The 20,449-nt window shown below is 36.5% G+C and overlaps 1 protein-coding gene across 1 annotated transcript in view; it reads left to right on the forward strand.

Annotated features, from left to right (window-relative positions):
• Ndst4 (N-deacetylase and N-sulfotransferase 4) overlaps positions 1-20,449 on the forward strand; it is a 312,207-nt gene that overhangs the window by 176,293 nt on the left and 115,465 nt on the right. Inside the window, exons 5-6 of the mRNA XM_006970412.4 lie at positions 8,980-9,165; positions 10,939-11,067. Coding sequence (XP_006970474.1) covers positions 8,980-9,165; positions 10,939-11,067 — 315 coding nt within the window. The remainder of the gene's footprint in view (positions 1-8,979; positions 9,166-10,938; positions 11,068-20,449) is intronic.

Consider the following 20,449-nt stretch of genomic DNA (forward strand, 5'->3'; position numbering starts at 1 on the left):
ATGGTAGGCTGAGCAATGCCATTTCTCTGCTCAGAACTTTCCGCTTTCTTGAGGTAAATAAAAGCACACTAATAACATTTATAGCCCTAAAAGATCTTCAGCTATCCCTTCAGTGATGCTGTAGAAAAGCAGCTCTGAGTGGTATTTCTAGATCTTTCAGTACATAACTTGACAATCTCTTTGCAAAAGCCCTACCACTTTGGCATCACCTCTCTTATTTCTCTACAACTTCAACTCTTCAGCCACATTTCCTTTTCTGTGAGGCACATGCTTGATAATCTAACACAGTGACCCATGGTCTTCATTCCTTTCCTTGCCTCTGCTTTATTTCCCACTCTAGTGTTCACCTTCTTACAAATGATTTGTATATTTATTTTTTGTAATGTCAGTCTCATTGTGCAAACATAATAACTCACTGGTAGAAGGGATTTTTGTCTGTTTTCTTCACCGTTATATCCCCAGTGCCTATAATGGCTCTTTGTACATCCTACACATACAGGGAGTATACACTGATTAATGTTATATGAAACAAAATTATATAAAATGTTTTTAATTAGTAAATAAAGTAAGAGTACTGAGCATAAAACTTTAGGAACGCAAATGCTGAACTTGCTGGAGTGGAACAGCCTACAGTCGGAGGGAAGGCTGGTTTAGTTTCTCTGTCAGTTTCCTTTAAGCAGCCAAGTAGACTATCAGTGGGAGCAAGAATATTAGAGGATGAGTCTCAATTGCCCAAAATAGCTCTACTTAGGATCAGAAAGTTCAACTCTGTAGAAGCAATGCTATTGCTGTGCTGTTTCTTTTTCCCAAGAAAAATCCATTGGTAACACAGAGCCCTCCAGAGATTTGTCACCATTTACCAGGCTTCAATCCAAAGAGTGTCAAGACTGACCCAGCCAATTTCCAGGGTCACACAGTCTTCGCTTTTATCACTTATGAAAACAGAAGACAATTTCAGCCCTGAAAAACATAGTGGAAAATCAATGATTCTAGGCTCATTTTCAAAGATGACAATATGGTCTCAAGCCCTTATTAAAAGGAGAAATAGATAATGGTATCTATTTTCCTCAGCATGAATGTCACTCCCCCGAAGTTGTGTATATAAAAGAACAAATCAATGCTTTAAGTCAACAAGGTACTGTTGAATAAACAATCTCCTTACCAAGAGTGTATTCATTTATTCAATTACCACTCCATTAATTTCATTTTGACATTTTGTTTTTAAGAAACTATGATTTATTTTTTTAACAGTTGTTTCTTTTAAAATATTTACTATCTCACTGCAATGCATAGAATATTGTTCCAAAGATTTTGGGTATGAAATAACCCTAATCATATCCCATGATGCTTCATGAATATGGACAGGGTGTTGGAATTATGGAGATAAGCCCATGTGTACAGCCCTTTCCTCATTATTTAGAAACTTGAATTCATCGCTCAATTTTTTTCCAGTTTCTGTGAGATCCAGAAATGACTGCATTACCATGAGATTCGTCTTCTTGCTCTCATTTTTCTCTTGTTTTCTCCCTATGGTCCATTATGATGTGTCAAGCTTTCAGGAAAAAGTATTTACTAATGGATTCTTGCAAAGTGAAGCACAAGAGGGTTTCATGTGCTCACCTGTGCCTGTCTGACTTCTTTGTGTCATCTAGAGATGATAGCTTCAAATCATCCCAGAACCAAGGTGCCAAATCATCAGAACCAATACATTTCAATCAGGAGCCTTTCAATATATCTTCCTTCATCATGTTACTTACATCATAAAGCTTCACCATACCACCAGCTTGTGCTTCCAGAATCTACGAGAGCTTTTACAATAGCTACTTATGCCATACTAGATTCTATAAAACTGAAACAGCAATCATAACTGCCCAGGATTTAATGGAAGGACAATTTGCAGCAGTGCAGTAGTTCATGCAGGACATAAGTCTATATCAAAGTAATGATGCCCTAAGATTGGTTGCTGTGAAGGAAAGGATTGTTTAATTCCAACTTCTGAGGAGGAATCAGGTAGAAAAAGTCACATACAATTTGACAGAGAGAGTCTTCTGGAGTGAGAATGGGCATGTCGTTTTGTGGGTAGGGAATGCTTTCCTGGTTATTTTTTTTTTTTATTTTGAGATTACATTATAATCAAAACAGTTTTCTCTTCCTGTTCCTCCCTATAAACTCTCCCATGTACCTCTCCCTACTCTCCTTCAAATTCATGGGCTCTTTTTTCACTAATCCTTACTGCATATCCATGCATGCATCTGTATATATATATATATATATATATATATATATATATATATATATATATATATATATAACTTGCTCAGTCCATATAGTCTTACTTGTATGCATGTTTTAAAGACAGGCTGTTTGGCACTGTATAATCAATTGGTATGTTCTTCCCTCAGGAAGACCACCTCCCCTGCTCCAAGCTCTTCTCATTTGTTCATACTTCTTTGTTTAGGGTTGTGGTCTCCTGGCCATTCCCTGTCCATTTTGGCATGTCCTTTGTTGCTGTCTTTGTTGAGTACACAAGCTATCTGACAGTTGAAATAGAAAAACAGGACTCTTTAAGGAGCAGAGAGGGATGCAAATATAGAAGAAAGAGGGAGGTGTGTAAAATAACACTGATTATGTTTGCAAAAGCCACACCGAATCATACTGATAGCTCTTTACCTAAAAAAAAATAACACATGATTTCTGTGTATAAATACACATACATAGCTTGAATGAACTCTTCTCACCCTGCCTGACAATGCTCCCTCCAAAAACAAAGACCATGTAACAAAACCCCATTACCAAACATGAGAATCCCTCTTTCACACTTGTTTTAACCTTTGATTGAAGTAGTCATACAGCACAAAATGACTTCGCAAGGAGAAAATAAGATTCCCTAGCTCCATTCCCATTTATCTCTTGTCTGTTATCAGAATTTTCCATTTGCTAAGCTCAAGTGAATAAAGGAAAGCCAGAGACCCAATGAAATACCCCACACCTTCTGTGGGAGAAAAAAGTTGACAGTAGTAAGATGCAAACCACTATCATTTCTGATTTTATACTGCTCTTCACTCTGACACTAATGAGAATTGACATGGGTTTGTTGTTGTTGTTGTTGTTTTCTATTAATGTAAACTTTCTGTCTGCTTTTGTGTTTAGCCACTACCATTGCCTGAAGATTATGGCCTTTTATTTGTTATTTGTAAAAGTTGATAGATTTCCTGAAATGCTCTGTGTATCTTTTATGAACCAATAAACACATAAGCTTTAAATGTTGAAATGGTAGCTAATGACTTCATAATGGTGTATGCATTATAAATATTCACTTACTTGTATCTGTCATTATTTAATCCTTTAATATAGACTTAATTTTATAGATAAAGAGTCTGAGGCACAGAAAAGTCATGTAAGCCCCTCAGACTCACACAACAATACCACAATTGAACTTCAGCCACCTGCCCTGGAGCCCAAGATTCCTTGCAGTATTATGGGCTGCAGTAGTGATACTAGAAGGTAAATCTACATACACAAAGATCTTGGAGTCCATTACATGACATATTGAAAATAAAATGTAGAAGAGACTGCATGGGAGGAAGCCTGTGAGATCCCAAATTAATCTAGCCAAACAATCCAGATTGAGGGGATAATGACAATGAAAACACACAAAAGTGGACATAATTTCCGGTATTTGAAAGGTTCTATGACGTATATTTATGCTTCTAGATATGTTTCTTACATCACTGCAACTAATGTTAGTTGGAAATAAATTTTAACCTTAATAGATGTTCATGTCAAAGATATCATTTTTTTCCCAGAAACAAAATGTCTGCATGCTCAAATAATAGTGGGTTTTTTTTTTAAGTCAAATGTTCATAGACCAAATTCAACGAGAGTTAGGATACATTTGTCTATTTTCTCTCTGTAGTTGTTTCCAGATTTCAATCTGCAGTAGAAAATGTTACTTCTATCCAGAGAATCCCTAAAACTGAACAAAACGCTTGACACAAACCAGGAACTCAAAAGTAATTATTTTGAGTGTAGAGAAATTGAATTTTTTGTTTGTTGTCTGATTATTAGAAATAGGGCCTGGTGTAACTCATTCTAGCCTGTAACTTGTTATATAGCTGAGTATAAACTTGAATGGATTAGCCTCCTGCCTCTGCTTCCAAAGCACTAGGATTAAAGCTATATGCTACCAAGCCCAGCAAATCTAATTGTTTGGATATGTCTCTAGTGTTTATCATTGAAATCATCAGAAGCCTCCAATTCACTTACTGTATCCTACCTGCTGGCTACCCAATGCATAAGATCCAGCCATCATATGCAGGCATATCATGTATATATACATTATCTCCTCCCACACATATTTATACACACATAAAATGTTCACATATATATTGCTTACTCAGGTAGAAAAATAGATGTTTACCAATATCAAATCATCTAAGTAAAATATAAATATAAACTAATAAAAGTAAGTACTGTATGGTTCTTTATTTTTCTCCTGTTTTCCTAGAATTCAAACCATTAGATGCCTTACCTCAATCTGTTAAGCATGTTCTGAGCATTAGAAAATGCAAACCCAGCTCTTCCCATCAGGTTTCCAAATTAAAAACATCACACTATTTTTAACAAGGACAGCTTTGACTCAGTGCCTTGAGGGCTTTTGAAAACTCTTTAAGGGCAGAAGGGCAGATAGTCAGCTGAACTTCTCAGGACTCAAGGAGCCATAGAGAACTAGTCCCCCAGGGCCTCCTGTATCTGAAAGAGACCACTAGAGCTAAGTCTCAAGCAGTGGGCTTCCTGTTACCCTGCAAATGTACACCAAAACTGCTAGCAGGTTGTCTTGTTTTCAAGGTCTTACTTTCCAACAAGAATTTAACCTCTGCTCCCTGCTGCCCTCCAGAAGCTGTCCTGAGTGCTCCTAATTGGCTGAAACTAATTGATATTGAAAAGTGCTAGCAGCAAAGGAGATTTTAAAATGGAAAATTTTACTTCATATCATTTTACCAAGGAAAAAAATATAATAGAGAGGTGTTTTGCTTCCATACTATATATTTGAGTCAGTTCCATTAGGTCACAGTAGAAGCTGACATTGGAAAAGCAGAAGCATATACTGAATGTAGGGAGCCCAGAGGTGATTCCAGCTCTCACACTTGCTAACCTGAAAAAGCCCGATGCTTTCTCTTAGCCTCGCTTTCCACATTTTGGATAGGCTCCAGTCCTTGTAACAGGATTATCATTAGGGTCACATCGGGAATAAACTGAAAAACATCTAATAGATACCAGGTACACATCCGTTGCCAGGAATACATGACCATTGGGGATTGCTTTGAAAGGGCCTTCATTTCAGGTGCTGTTGACAGCTCTAGTGCTAAATGCATTTTTATTGTATACTAGTTTTTTTTAATGATCTTATCGCATATAGCAACAATTAGCCCCATTGTCTCACCACCACCACCACCCCTGCAAGAAGTGGGAATTTTACTGGGAAAATGTGATCATAGCCAAGTCCTGTGAATGCTGGTGAGGCATGCCATTCTGAAACGCCACTGAAATGATGTCACTTTTTGAAGCCCGTCCTTGTGATTGTTTATTAGTATATTTCATGTTGTTGGTGCCTGTATTCTTAAATCTTCTTCATCCTGCATGATTTGTTAATAAACAGTAAAAGCTATGCTTGCATTTTGTTTTCTCAACTATCATTTATGTCTATCTTATAGGGTTTGAGTGTTTTCTATATTTACACGGAAAAGCCTTCCCAAGTCTGTAATTTTTATGATCTTGTGTAAATATGACATTTAGCTTATGTTTTAGTTGACCAGCTCTCTGTGAATTGGATTTTAAGCTGTGGACAGTTAAGAATGAAGCTTTCTAGTTCACTAAGCCCCTTGATAACAGGAAAAGAGCTACTAGGGAATTACTTTTCACTTCCTGTTATCATTTTGATTGAAAAAGTATAAACTCACAATTACCTAGTGTGATTTACTATTTTGATTGAGCTCCAGTTGCCCCTGCAATAGGATGACCTTACAGATAGTATTACATTGAGCCCCCGGAAATCAATAAGTATAATAAAATCTTTTTTTACTGACCCTCCCTTCCTACTCAATTGCTTTTCCTCCTTATTTTTCATGAAAAGTTCCACAATTCCTTTTACTATATATCAAAAGTGAAATGCTTTTTTTGTAGGATGAATATAGTTGTTTGTTATTTCAGTTCTCTTTACAGACTTTGTTTTTTATCTCTTTTTTACTATGACACTGCCGTATTTATCTAACATATAAGGCCTCACATTTGGAATAAAGCATCACACCACGGTAGAGAATGAGACCAACAAATGTATTATTAATGAATATTAGGACTCCCACAGTGTTGTTTTGTCACTCACTAAATTATAGGAGACTTGGAAATTCTATGTACAAAGTAGTTGCAAGAATAACAACATAGTAGGAGAAAATTTACCCTTTGCTGTGAGTCAGAAATACATTCCCAAGCAAAAGATCCATACCAATTCTAACTTACCTGTCAAAGCAGTTTAAATACACTCATGCCTAGATTTCTCTCTTGAGGAAGTCCAGCTCTCTTTCATTGGCAATGGGATACTGGGCTGGACCCCTTGTTTTCTGGGTGATCACTCATCTTCATTACAGTTAACCATTTACCAGGCAGCAGACCAGACCAAAAAGAACTAAGGTTGATAGCTGTTCAGGAAAAGACCTGGCGATGGGTCCAGGCTGCCTCATTGGTCAGTTCCCAAGTACTTCTATTACTGGAGTTTTCCAGCTTAGTCCTGTACAGAAAAGACAAGTTTTAGGGTCAGGATTTCACTCAGTAATAGAATGTTCACTTAGCATTAATGAGGAACGGGATTCAATTTCTAGTACCACAAAGATTAAGGAGGAGAGAAGAGGAGGGGAGGGAGTGGGAGATGAGGGGAACTGAGTTGAGGAGAATGGAGGGGAGAGGAAGGGAGAGGAGGAGAAAGGAGAGCAGGGGAGGAGCAGGAAGAGAAGGATAGGAGGAAAGAGAGGGGAGAGGAGCAGAGGGGAGGGAAGGGGAGGAGAGAGGAGGACAGGAGAAAGGCTCTTGTAAGAAATATGTTTCTTACCAGTACTGGGGGAAAAAAGCAGTTTTCCCTCATGTCTAGGAAAAGGCTCTAGCTCATTTTACAGCATTGATTTCATAATTCAGTATTTCTATAAGAGTCATTTATTATAATAGATGTTAGAAAACAGTCTTGATGAAAAAGAACTGAATTTGGCTACACAATGAGGGTCGTTCCATGAAAGGAAAATGAAAGTGACATGAACTATTAAGAGCCCATCTTTGGGACTAGTGCAGTGTGTGGGTGCAGCGCTGAAGTCTGTGATCCACTTACTGCTTGCTTCTCATCCAAGACTGAATTCTTTCCTCGTGCTGTGTGTCTGTAACAGACAATATAAGCAGCAACTGTCAACAGTTTTGAGCTCAGTTTATTGATTCAATCGACTTTCATATCTGACTTTGTATCCTCATTTATAAGCTCAATTGATGAGATTCAGCCCTACAAGGAAATTTTATGAGGCAGATAAGCATCTAAAGGGAAAGTTATAAAAGAAGAAATTAGAAAACTATATCTATTTCACACACCTAGAAATATAATACAATGACTGAGAATGTTTTCATATTCTTGCTTTAGATGTATACCTGTAGTCATTTAGAGTTGACTATTTACCCAAAAACCTCACAGTAAAGTGTATGCCTTGTACAGTAAATTAATTTCTAAATTTTAGGACAAAGGGTGAGATCTTAACTTTTACCTTTCCTTTACCCTCTGCATACAAAATACTTTTGGGCCTAACTTTTCTTACTGTCTGTTTTGTTACCTGTTTTCATCTAGCTTTTAGCACAGAAATAACTCCTTAACATATAACTTTGATCTTGGCATTCCACTGGTTCTTTCTTAACGTGAACAACACATTGTAGCAAATGCTATTAAATCCAAGCCAAACAAAACAAAACAAAACAAAAAAAACTCTCATTAACACACACACACACACACACACACACAGAGAGAGAGAGAGAGAGAGAGAGAGAGAGAGAGAGAGAGAGAGAGAGAGAGAGAGAGAGAGTATTCTTCCATCTTCCATATTTTCTGTGTTAGGTAATTTCTCAAGCTACAGATTTTTATTTTTTGCTTCATCTACTTGATAAAGGACAAAGTTCAATTCCTATTTGTAGCTAAAATTCCCTCCCAGGTGAGCAATGAACAATGCTCACCCCTTTTTTTGAGGTCCCAATAGCAAACAAAGGCATGATTCTGCCAGAGTTCACTATTGAGAGTCAATGAGTGTATTGGGATCCCTAACAGGACAGTTGAGGAGTCCCTTAAAGGAATGTGGGTTTTCCTTTCCCAATGGGCAGCATATGAAAAGCTTTATCCGACTGGGGTGAGAGCCTTCCATAACCACACACTTCATACATGGTGCTCCAGTCTTCCCTGGCCTATATATACACTATCCCTTCCAGAGGATGTCATATGCAATTAATGTAGAGTTGCATGTAACAGGCAGTAGGGAGAAACTGGAGACTTAAGTGAAAATTGCATGCCCTTTCCCCAGCTGGTATTGAGAGATGCAAAACATCAGAAGGCCCAACTGGGGTGATCTTTTGCAAGGGGAACACCTGAAAGCCCCAAGATAGTGGTTGGTTCACTTAGAGTACAGTCAATCACAACACTATGATCCCCTCAAACTTAATGCATTTAAATTTCAAGCTTAATTTCATGCACACAGAACAAGCCCAAAGTATGTACTACATTCATTATAGAAGCATCAGATCTCTTTGAAGCTGATGAACTGAGGAAACCGTAAAAGCTCCATCTTCCTATTTTTTAATTCCCTCTTACTTACCGGGGATCTCAATATATATGCCAAATAAATATAAAGATTTTTAATTGATCCAATTGCCCCCACTCCATGATGGTGTTCTTCTGACTTTTTTTAGGAACATGGAATACCGACCAACCTGGGCTATGCAGTGGCCCCACATCACTCAGGGGTCTACCCGGTCCATATTCAGCTGTATGCAGCTTGGAAGAAGGTCTGGGGTATTCAGGTCACCAGCACTGAAGAGTATCCACATCTGAAACCTGCAAGATACAGGAAGGGCTTCATTCACAATAGCATCATGGTGAGCGCATACTGCTGTGCCCGAAGGTCCTTGGTGCCTGTGTTTAAGGGAAGGGATCAACATTCTGTCTAAGGATGTAACACAGAACTTCTTTGGCATGGCTATCAGAAGTTTCCAACATGCCATGAAGGTGACTGGTCACACAATGACATACTATTTGACAATAGGCATGTTTTCTAGGCTGTAAAGTGGTTTTACTGGGTATATAGAAATCCGGAAATAATGGGAATGAGTTTTGCATAAATTATCCATTGATACTTTCAAATTGAACTTTGGTCTGGGGCACCTAAGTTGCTCCTGAGGAACTCCACAGTATTGTTTGTTTGTGTGGTTTTTACCAAGAGCTAAAGGTAGGATGGTATGCTATAGGTCAAGGAAACACCTCTCCAGTAATTTCACTACCAATAGATAAAAGGGAGCAAGACCACCTGAAAGCTAAATTTATCTGTCCAGTGTATTTTGATTCTCAGGCATTCAGAGCATCTTTTGGGTACTGTTTATTTTCGTTCTCTTTTTCTTGTAAATTGCAGGTAAAGGTGGCATGTTGTTCCTTTCCTTGTATATAGCTAAAAAGTAATAACCCAATTTAAGAATGATGTATCCATTATGATAAATGAGAGTAACACCAAATGAATTTGAGCTGGAAATTTAGCATCATTCATTGGGGTTAGGGGAGGTGGCACTATGCCCTTGGTTCTAAAATGGCCAGTTTTAACCAGTTCCAGGTGCCTTTGAAGATGTACCCACCATTAGTTGTCAAGATCAGAGCAAGAGTTTATAATCTCTTTTTCTGTTCAATATTTGCACTAACCCACACTATTACTCATATTGCTGCTACAACTATCTATATATACATCTAATCTCCATCTAAAGACAAGAGACAGAAATCTATAGCTACCCAGATTTGGAGTTCAGTAAGTTTTTCATGGGGCTTTAATCATCTCATCATTATAATAGGGCACCAGTGGACACAGATTGTTACCTGAAATCATTGACACCACAAACAGCAATTGAAGTCTACAGAAATTAGGAAGCATAAAAAGACTCATTTACATAAATTTAAAAACAGAGAAAGTACTGAGATTCTTTCATTGTGTGATCCACCCAACATGTCATGAAAGGAAATCATCCTTTTAGCCAAGACTACATGCTTTCATTTACTTTGAATTTAATTATGAAAAATAAATACAATCACAGCTTTCTCGTGGAACTGGGTGCATTTTCCACCAGACTATAAGCACTTCATTATTCAAAATAGGATATTAGAGTCAGTTTGCTTATTTGTCTTGTCAATTGAGCATCCAGAGTTACAGCAAACCCAACACAGAAATACTCCAGAAACAGTCAGTAAGTGGTTTGACTACAACTGAGATAAATTTAAAGCCAGCATACAGTAGAGGTGGTGAGAAAAGGTGACTTTGAGTCTCAGAACCTGCATATTCCGCAAGACTGAGTATCAGAAGGCAAAGTGAAGCTTGATTTGATGAGAAGTATGACCATGATATGTGTCTGAATTAAATGAACCCAAAGACAACTTTTGACCCCTTAACCCGAGTCAGGCAGTAGTTTAGATTTATGGAACTCAGTTAACTGGGTGCATATGCTAAACACCAAATTGTATTTCTTTGATTCGGTGACTACATTGACATTTACAAAATTAAACTGACATGAGCTCTTGGACACCAGGAACTCTTTGCTGACTGTGAATTTATGGTAATGGTAACAGTTGTTACGTAAATCTCACCAGTGTGTTGCTTTTCTCTTTGTCATCAGGTCCTCCCTCGACAGACCTGTGGGCTGTTCACACATACTATTTTCTACAAGGAGTATCCAGGAGGACCCCAAGAATTGGATAAAAGTATCAAAGGAGGTGAACTTTTCCTCACAATCCTTCTAAACCCAGTATGTGTTTTATTTATACATTTTACAGTAGCATCAGTGTTGTCAAATAAGTTACATTTTTAAATCTAAATCATGAGGACTTTTTCTTTTCCAAACAGGCTCTTGGCTAGCCTATAACTTGTTATGTGAACCAAGCTGGGCTTGAACCCACAGAGATTTCTCTGTTCTGCTTCTGGATTGCTGGGATTAAAGGTGTGTAATATCACACCAAGCTCATGGCTATATTCTTTATGAGCACAATATTTTTCCTGAAACTGAATTAAAATCTACATTTCAAATCCTTTACTTGATACAATTTGATTTCTTGGGAACTTTTCACCAATGAATATGATGTTAGTTGTGGGTTGAATATGTATTGTTTTTATTGTTGGCATATTTTTCATTTATTCCTAATTTGTGAAGAGTTTTTGTCATGAGAAGATGTTGGCTTTTCCTGAAAGGTTTTTGTGCACACAGTTAAACAATTAGATTATTTTTATTCTTCATCCACTTTTTTTAACATTATAAATATAAAATATAAATATACATTAAAATATCAATGGTTTTCAGATTCTGCACCATTCTTGCATCCTTGGAATAAATCCTGTATGAGCACAGACAAGAAATTTTTCATATATTGTTGGGTTTGTTTGGCTAGTGTCTCCCACTCCTTGTGAATTATGAGATTCGCCAGAGAAAAACCAGTTCCACCATTTTGGCCAAATTAAAGCAAGCTTTTATTAAAATATTAAACACTGACCAAGATGAAATTTGATGATGACCATCACCTGGAGACTTTCCAGGTGAGTGGCTCAAAGACACATGTTTTCAGGGATTGTATGGACAAAATCCAAAAGACACCATCCTATCCAATGAAGCTTTGTTATTTTTCAAGAATACAACTCCCAAAATCCCAGAATGATGCCTGGCCTTTGGGCAGATGGGGCTTACAGGATAATTTAAGGTATAACACCTGAGGGGTTTTATGCCCATATTTATAAAGGATTTTAAAAAGTAATTTTGTTGTTGTTTTGTTCTCTTAGTTACTATCGGGATAACACTGGCTTCATAACAGGTGTTTGGAACTTTAATTCTTTTTTTTAAATGATTTATTTACTTATTATGTACACAGAAGAGGGCGCCAGATCTCATTACAGATGGTTGTGAGCCACCATATGGTTGCTGGGAATTGAACTCAGGACCTCTGGAAGAGCAGTCAGTGCTCTTAACCTCTGAGCCATCTCTCCAGCCCGGAACTTTAATTCTTACTCCTTCTTCAACTTTTTGGAGAAATTTGAGACAAAGTAATATTAACATACTCGATATTTGTTTGATCATCAGCAAAACCAGGAAGTCCTGAGCTCCTTTGGGCTGAGAATATTTTTTTTGAGGTTATAATATAATTGTATCATTCCTCTTCCCTTTCCTCCCTCCCATATATCTTTCTTGCACTCTTTCAAATGCATGGCCTCTTTTTTCATTAATTGTTATTGCATTCACATCTGTATATAAATGTACATTCCTAAACTCAATCTGCTCTGTCTGTGTAAGGTTACGTGGATGCATGTTTTCAGAGCTGACCATTTGGTAGTGGATAACCGGTTGGTATTTTCTTCCTCCTGAGCTAATTCTCCCATTCACAGCACCCTTTAGTTGCCTGTAGTTCTTTGTGTAGGTTGAGACCTCTTAGCCTTTCTCTCACCCATTTTGACATGTCTATTGCTGTTGTCCTTGTTCAGCTCGCGCTTGGGCAGTAACTTCTGAGACACATCTCATAGCAAACTCTTTGATTCTCTGGTTTTTACAAACATTCTGCCATTCTTCAGAAATGTTCCCTGAGCCTTAGGTGCAGGAGTGTTTTGTAGATGTATCCATTAGACCTGGACCCCCAACTCTGAATTTTGATTAGTTGTGGTTTCTGTAGTGGTCTCTGTTGCCAAAAGAAATTTCCTTGATGAAGGGTAAAGACTATAATTGTCTATGGATATAAGAAAAATGTTGAGATTGTTATTTGGGGTTGTGCTAGTTTAGTAAAACAGTGGTGCTAAGTTCTGCTCTAATGTCTATAACTTCCAATAAGTAGTTGGCTAGGTTTCCTCTATTTATTTATTTTACGTGTATGACTGTTTTGCCTGGTCTATGTATGTGTACCAAGTGCATCCCTGGTACTCCTGGAGATCAGAAGAGGGCATGGGATTCCTTGGAACTGGAGTTATGGATGGTTATAAGCCAACTTGTGGTACTGAGAGCTGAATGTGGGTCCTCTGAAAGAGGAAGCAGTAATTAAACATCTCTTAATTAGTGGTTTAATTTTTCTCTTTCTGACTCTCATTAGACTTATATTTCTAGAAAGTTCAGTTTTGTACATTGATTTGTTGGTATGTGATGCCTATGGTACCCTAACAATCATCTGTATTTCTGTAATACCAGTTATAATATTTCTTCCTGCAATTTGATTTTATCATCAAAACTTATCATCTTTTTTCTACTCTGTCAACTTGTGTAAATTTGTAAGAATCTCAACTCTTAGGTAATTGATTGGATTTCTATTGTTTTTATACTCTCTATTTTATTCACTTCTGAACTAATCATTTGTCCTTCTTCATGCTAAGTGAGCTTAGTTCTATCTTCTTTCCTAATTCTTTGAGGTATGAAGCCAGATATTTATTTGAGAATTTTATTTTATTCTTCATTTAACATTTAGTTTTATGAACTTCTTCTCTTTCAGAATTTCCTTACAATTCCTTTCAAGACTAGTTGGTAAATTCTAAGCATACTAAAGAGATAGTAGAATTCATCCCCCAAATAGTATGACTCCTTATGATGCTTATCAAGAGAATAACATATATATACATATATATAACATATATTTATATTATATAAACTTTGCAAATATATAATAAATACATATATACACAATATAATTGTCAGTTGGCATCTCAATGATTTTCACATTATTAAAATGTAGTAAATATACATATTACAATATAGTTCTGTAGCCAAAATTTAACTTTTCTAGTTTAATCATCAGTACGTGTTTAGCTCTGATAATATCTTTCCAGGTTAATATATTAGCAGACACACTTAATATCTCTAAAAGTATTCAAGTGTAGGAGGCTGAATTGAAAATGTGTGATGATGGTCTATAGTTTCGCACTTAGATGACCCAAAGATTAATTCTTTATTAACTTTATTTAACATCAAATAGAAGTTAGCCCATTTTTTTACTTGTGTCCTTTTAGCTATCAAAGTTTATAATAAATATATGTACAGAGTCATACCATTATGGGACAATATCACCAAGAGGTGTGTGGATTATTTCAGCTCTCTGATTTTTCTCCCATAATGATTTCATTTCTGAGGTCTCAGAGAAGCATGTCCTCATTTACATCTCATTGCACATGGAACACAGGAGATAATGGGATTTATGCTATGACCACCTTGCTTAATGTAAGAAAATTTCACGCGCAGAGACAGAGGTGTATGCTTTAAATAAAACTAGAAGGAAACACCATCTATGTTTGAAATGGTTTTTTGTTATGTTTTTTATATATAATATTTTAAAGTTACAAATTGAATGTAAACAAACCTGTGTTATATGAAAATTATTATAAAATAACTTGTAAGTGAAATAAGAATAATGAATTAAATTGGGATAGAAATGAGTTAACTGGATATTAAATCTCTTCTCCTGAAGGAGCATGTTTACTTAAATCAACACAAAGAAGATTGTTGGAGTGACATGCCAGACTCACATAGAATATCACACAAACAATTGGAGACTACATATTCTTTAGCAAAAAACCTTGATTTCTTTAAATTACCATGGATTATAAAAATAATTATTGAAAATTAAGATTACACGTATGTAGTAGACTTTTCTTTCCCACCAACCAGTTCCCAAATAACCACACAGAGATTTATATTAATTACAAATGCTCTACTAATATCTCAGGTTTGTCACTAGGTATCTCTTACATTTTAAATTAGCCCATATTTCTTACTTATGCTCTGCCATGTGAGTCTTTACCTTTTCTTAGTACGGCAAGTACATCTTCTGCTCCCTCTCCGTCTCCTCACAACTCTCAAGATTACTCCTCTTCTGCATATGCTCTCTTTTTCTGAGGAATCTGGATGCAGAGATCCACGGCTAGGCCCTGGGTGGAGCTCCAGGAGTCTAATTAGCGAGAAAGAGGAGGGTTTATATGAGCAAGAATTGTTGAAAGCAAGGTTGGATAAAGCACAGGGACAAATAGCCAAACGAATGGAAACACATGAACTATGAACCAAAGGCTGAGGGGCCCCCAACTGGATCAGGCCCTCTGAATAGGTGAGGCAGTTGATTGGCTTGATCTGTTTGGGAGGCATCTAGGCAGTGGGACCAGGTCCTGGGCTCGCTGCATGAGTTAGCTGTTTGAAACCTGGGACCTATGCAGGGACGCCTGGCTCAATCTGGGAGGAGGGGACTGGACCTGCCTGGACTGAGTCTATCAGGTCGATCCCAGTCCTCGGGGGTGGCCTTGGGGGGTGGGCTGGGGAAAAGGGGAGGGGGGCAGGAAGGGAGAGAACAAGGGAATCTGTGGCTGTTATGTAGAACTGAATAGTATTGTAAAATAAAATAATAATAATAATAATAATAATAATAATAATAATTTAAAAAATGAAACGTAAAAAAAGAATTCTGTTATCAGCACACTGAATATTATTTCCTTTTCTGTATATTCTGCCCATGTTTGATTCCTGCTAGCATTTACTGCTTGAATGCCTAATTACTAGGTTTGTCCATCTAGTTTTCAATATTGAATCTACTACAGTTCATAAAGATCATTCTGAGATGTAAATGACTTCTTTTAAAATAGAAGGTGATGTAGTGTCTAATATTCCATCTATAGTAGTGGTGAACAAAGAAAACTATTCATAGCATGGTAAGACTCACTTAAAAGACTCATTGTTAACATCCAAATGTGTTTTGATTTCAACCTGAAAAGAATGGGGGAAAGGGAGTCTCAGAGTTTTCCTCGTATCTCATGACAAACTGAACTTGCTTTAAGCATTGGTATTGATGCTAAACTCAAAATAGAATATTTAGATAAAGGAGCTAGATCAACACATAAAAAGCAAAAATAGAAGTGAGTAGTGAAGATAGAACAGCATATCCTAGTATTGTACTCTGAAGTCTGGACTGGCCAAATAGTGGACCACAAGGGTGTCTTAAAGAACAGTGTTGTTCACGATGTACATAGTGTGCAGAGGTAGCAATCTAAGAAGGTGCCATCCAGTTTTGTAGATAAGCATGTTACAGACAGCATGACCCAACACATCAATAGTGGGTGACTTCAATACTTCACTCTGACCAGTAGAGAGGTCATCCAGTCAAAAACTAAATAGAGAAACTCTGAAACTAAATGACATCATGAATCAAATGGATCTAACAGTCAGCTATAGAACATTTCATCCAAACAGTGAAGATTGTACATTTATGGAACTTTCTCTAAAATTGGCCAAACATTAGGACACAAAGCAAGTTTAAACAAATTTATGAAAATTGAAATAATATCCTGCATATTATCTGACCACAAAGGAATAAAGCTACATATCAACAAGAGTAGAAATGATAGACAGTACACAATCTTGTGGAAAACAAAACAATATACTGCTGAATAAAATTTAGTCAAAGAAAAAATTTACTCCTAGCATTGAGTAAAAATAAAAACACAACATACAAAGCCTATGAGCTACAATTATTTCCTCAGGTTTACAGCACGATGTGCCTACATGAAAAACTGGAGAGAGCTCATACTAATAATTTAATGGTGCACACAAAGTCCTTCAAAAATAAAAACAAACAACAAATGAATAGACAGATAGAGACAGTAAAAGTTAGGGCTGTAGTTTTCTATGTAGAGTTGAGGCCTTGTGGGTCTCCCCACCCCAAACTGCCTGGTTCACTTTAGTATATCAATTGTTGTTGTCTTTGTTCAGCTCATGTTCAGGCAGTCATGCTGGTAAGACTATGAATATAGCTTTTATTACTTCAAGACACCATCTTACAGTGAACTCCTTGATCCTCTAGCTTTTACAATCTTTTTGCTCCTTCTTCTGTAACATTCCCTGAGCTTTAGGTACCTAGGTTGTTTTCTAGATGTATTTGTTGAAACTGGACTCCACAACTCTGACTCTACATTTTGATTGTAGGTAACTAAGAAATGGTAAGACTCAGGAAAACCATCTTCCCCAGGGTAGAGCACATCAATTGGTTATCCAATACTGAATGGTCTGCCTAAAAACATATATGCAAGTAACATTATGTAGACTGAGCAGGTTTTATTTAAGAATATATGCATATATGCATGTAACAATAATTAATGAAAAAAATGAGGCCATGCATTTGAAAGGGAGCAAGGAGAGGTACATGAAAAGGTTTTGAGGAAGGAACAGGAAGAGAGAAATTATATAATTACAATATAATCTCAAAAAATAAAAAGAAGTAATTAAAAATTAAAAAATACAGTAAAATTAAAGCTGAAATTAATGAACTAGAAACAAAATCTCAAAGATATCAATGAGATGAAATGTTGGTTCTTTGAAAAGATTAACAAGATTGACAAATATTTAGCCAAATTAACCAAAAGGAAGAGAGGATCCAAATTAATAAAAGCAGACATTAAAAGAGAAACATTACAACAGATACTGAGGACATTCAGAGAAGCTTGGGGACATATTTTAAAAATACACAGTAAAAAATCTAAAAGAAATATAAAAATTTCTAGATACTTATGAACTACTAAATTAAGTCAAAATGAAGAAAATAATTTAATAGTCCCATGTAAAAAATAATGAAGTAATGAAACAGAAGCAGTAATAAAAATCTCTCAAATAAAAAAAAAAAAAAGACCAGGTCTAGCTGGATATGTTACAGAATCATACCTAACCCTGTGGAACAATTAACACAAATTTTCCACATGTTGTTTTTGTGTGTGAGACACAATGCTGATAGTGCAAGTAGATATACAAGATGATAATATTGACATCAATTATTCTTAGCAACAGAATAAATCCACCAAATCTAGCAAGATAAAAATCTAATAGGGATGATGTGATATGAGATGGTGAACATTATACATGAATAGCTGTGGGTCCTTACTGGACAAACTAATCACTGCCTGGTTTCTTTGCATGATATTTAAATTCAGAAGAAAAAATACAATTTATCATCAACATATATAAGAGTAGAAGAATAAAGCTTGGTGATATTTACGGGTAGATACAGAAAAATAGAAAAGTATCTTTCAACACTAGCATCCTGGACACAATGCTATTTGCAGGTATGACAGAACCATTTTGAATTTTGACAAGTAGTGTCTAGAATTACATATATACATACATACATACACATACACACACACACACACACACACACACACACACACACACACATATATATATGTACCTATATAAAAGAACCTATAAGGCTAATAAAAGTTATGAAGTTCCTCAAAAAAGTATCCCAGTATCCATCTCACTAGTGTGCTTAAAATAGAATCAGAAAATAAATAGTTTTTTTCATCACCTTGGGAATTCATGTGCCTAAAGGAAGGGAACAAGATTAAATTACTTGAAAATTTCTATATTTTTCTATCATCTAACTTTTACGACTACTGTGAAGTCTAAGAGGCACAGACGCTACTAAGAGAAGCAGCATATTTTTGTCCTGCATCCAACATAAATATTCATGTCTTTTGTGTTTTCTACACCAAAGTGAAGTGGTATTCTTTCTATGCTCAAAAGTCCACAATAAGCCAGGCGGTGGTGGCACATGCCTTTAATCCCAGCACTCGGGAGGCAGAGGCAGGCGGATCTCTGTGAGTTCGAGGCCAGCCCAGGCTACCAAGTGAGTTCCAGGAAAGGCACAAAGCTACAGGAAAACCCTGTCTCAAAAAACCAAAAAAAAAAAAAAAAAAAAAGTAAGTCCACAATAGTATTGTTCTCTCTGTGTTTACAACTATTGTCTTTTATTTTAATTATTGACTAGCTGACTTTTAGAAATGTATCTTGTTGATGTGATAATTTTAAGCTTATTTTTAATTCAGTGTATGTTTGTAGGTCTCTGTATGGGTTTGTTTATGTGCAAGTGGTACCTACAGAGGTCAGAAGAGGACCCCAGACTCCCTGGAACTGGAGATAAAGGCAGTTGTGTACTACAGGATATGGGGACCTGAATCAAAGTCAGGTCCTTCGCAAGAGCAGTGTATAGTCTTAACCACTGAGCACCTCTTCTCACTGTTTCTGTATTTTTAAACATTTAAAAATATGACATTAATTCTAATCTACCATAAAACACAAAGTGTTAATGTGAATAATTTTTACATGCTAAAATCTAATTATCATTATACATTGGGTCTTTTGTTTTAGCAAACCACAAGGAATTGGATGTTCTGATTTCCTTGGATACCAATTTGCTTTGGTCAAAAGATTATCAAGATTGAACACTGTATTATCTGAGAGCCATTTGAATGACAGCTCAAAAGAATAGCTGGACTCCTGTCCACTTAGCATTCAGATAGTTCCCTGTTATTTTTCTTAGATTCCTATCATGACCTCATCACATATTGATATTTTTCTGCACTGTTCCACACTTGTCAAATACTAACATGTATTTCCCTGGTGCCGAATCCTTCTTGTATTTTCAATATAATCTTTGTTCAGACAGGAAGAAATATAATTTAATCATGTCTGAGGTGAAACAGCTTATACCAGGTAGCTCACCATCATTCAAGTAGAGACACTACCCTATAAAATATGCAGTAACTGACAATAGCTTTAAAAAAAGAAAAGAAGCCGGGCGGTGGTGGCGCACGCCTTTAATCCCAGCACTCGGGAGGCAGAGGCAGGCGGATCTCTGTGAGTTCGAGGCCAGCCTGGGCTACCAAGTGAGTTCCAGGAAAGGCGCAAAGCTGCACAGAGAAACCCTGTCTCGAAAAACCAAAAAAAAAAAAAAAAAAAAAAAAAAAAAAAAAAAAAAAAAAAAGAAAAGAAAAAAAGGTCTGGAATCTTATCAGATGGTGTCATCAGTAACTAAAAGGCTTGAAATGAATATGCTCTACTGGATCTAATTTTTCCCTTTCTCATTTTAATTTTGTTCCACACAAAGTGCAATGTGAAAATAAGATTTTCTAGGGCTTTTTGTTTGTTTGTTTTTGATAGATGTGTTTGAAAATCCAGGATTCTTAAAGTGCATATTCTGGAGATAGGATATTTACTGTGTCTTCCAAAGTTCAAAACAGTGCCTATATTCACCAACTGTTAAACCAAAAATTCACTAACTAGATAAAGCAACGGAAGAGTGTGCTGCACTTGAAACTGACGGTAGGTAGAATGCAATGCAACTATAATCATGCTTCCA

The sequence above is a fragment of the Peromyscus maniculatus genome, chromosome 6, assembly GCF_049852395.1.
Source record: "Peromyscus maniculatus bairdii isolate BWxNUB_F1_BW_parent chromosome 6, HU_Pman_BW_mat_3.1, whole genome shotgun sequence".
Lineage (NCBI taxonomy): Eukaryota > Metazoa > Chordata > Mammalia > Rodentia > Cricetidae > Peromyscus > Peromyscus maniculatus.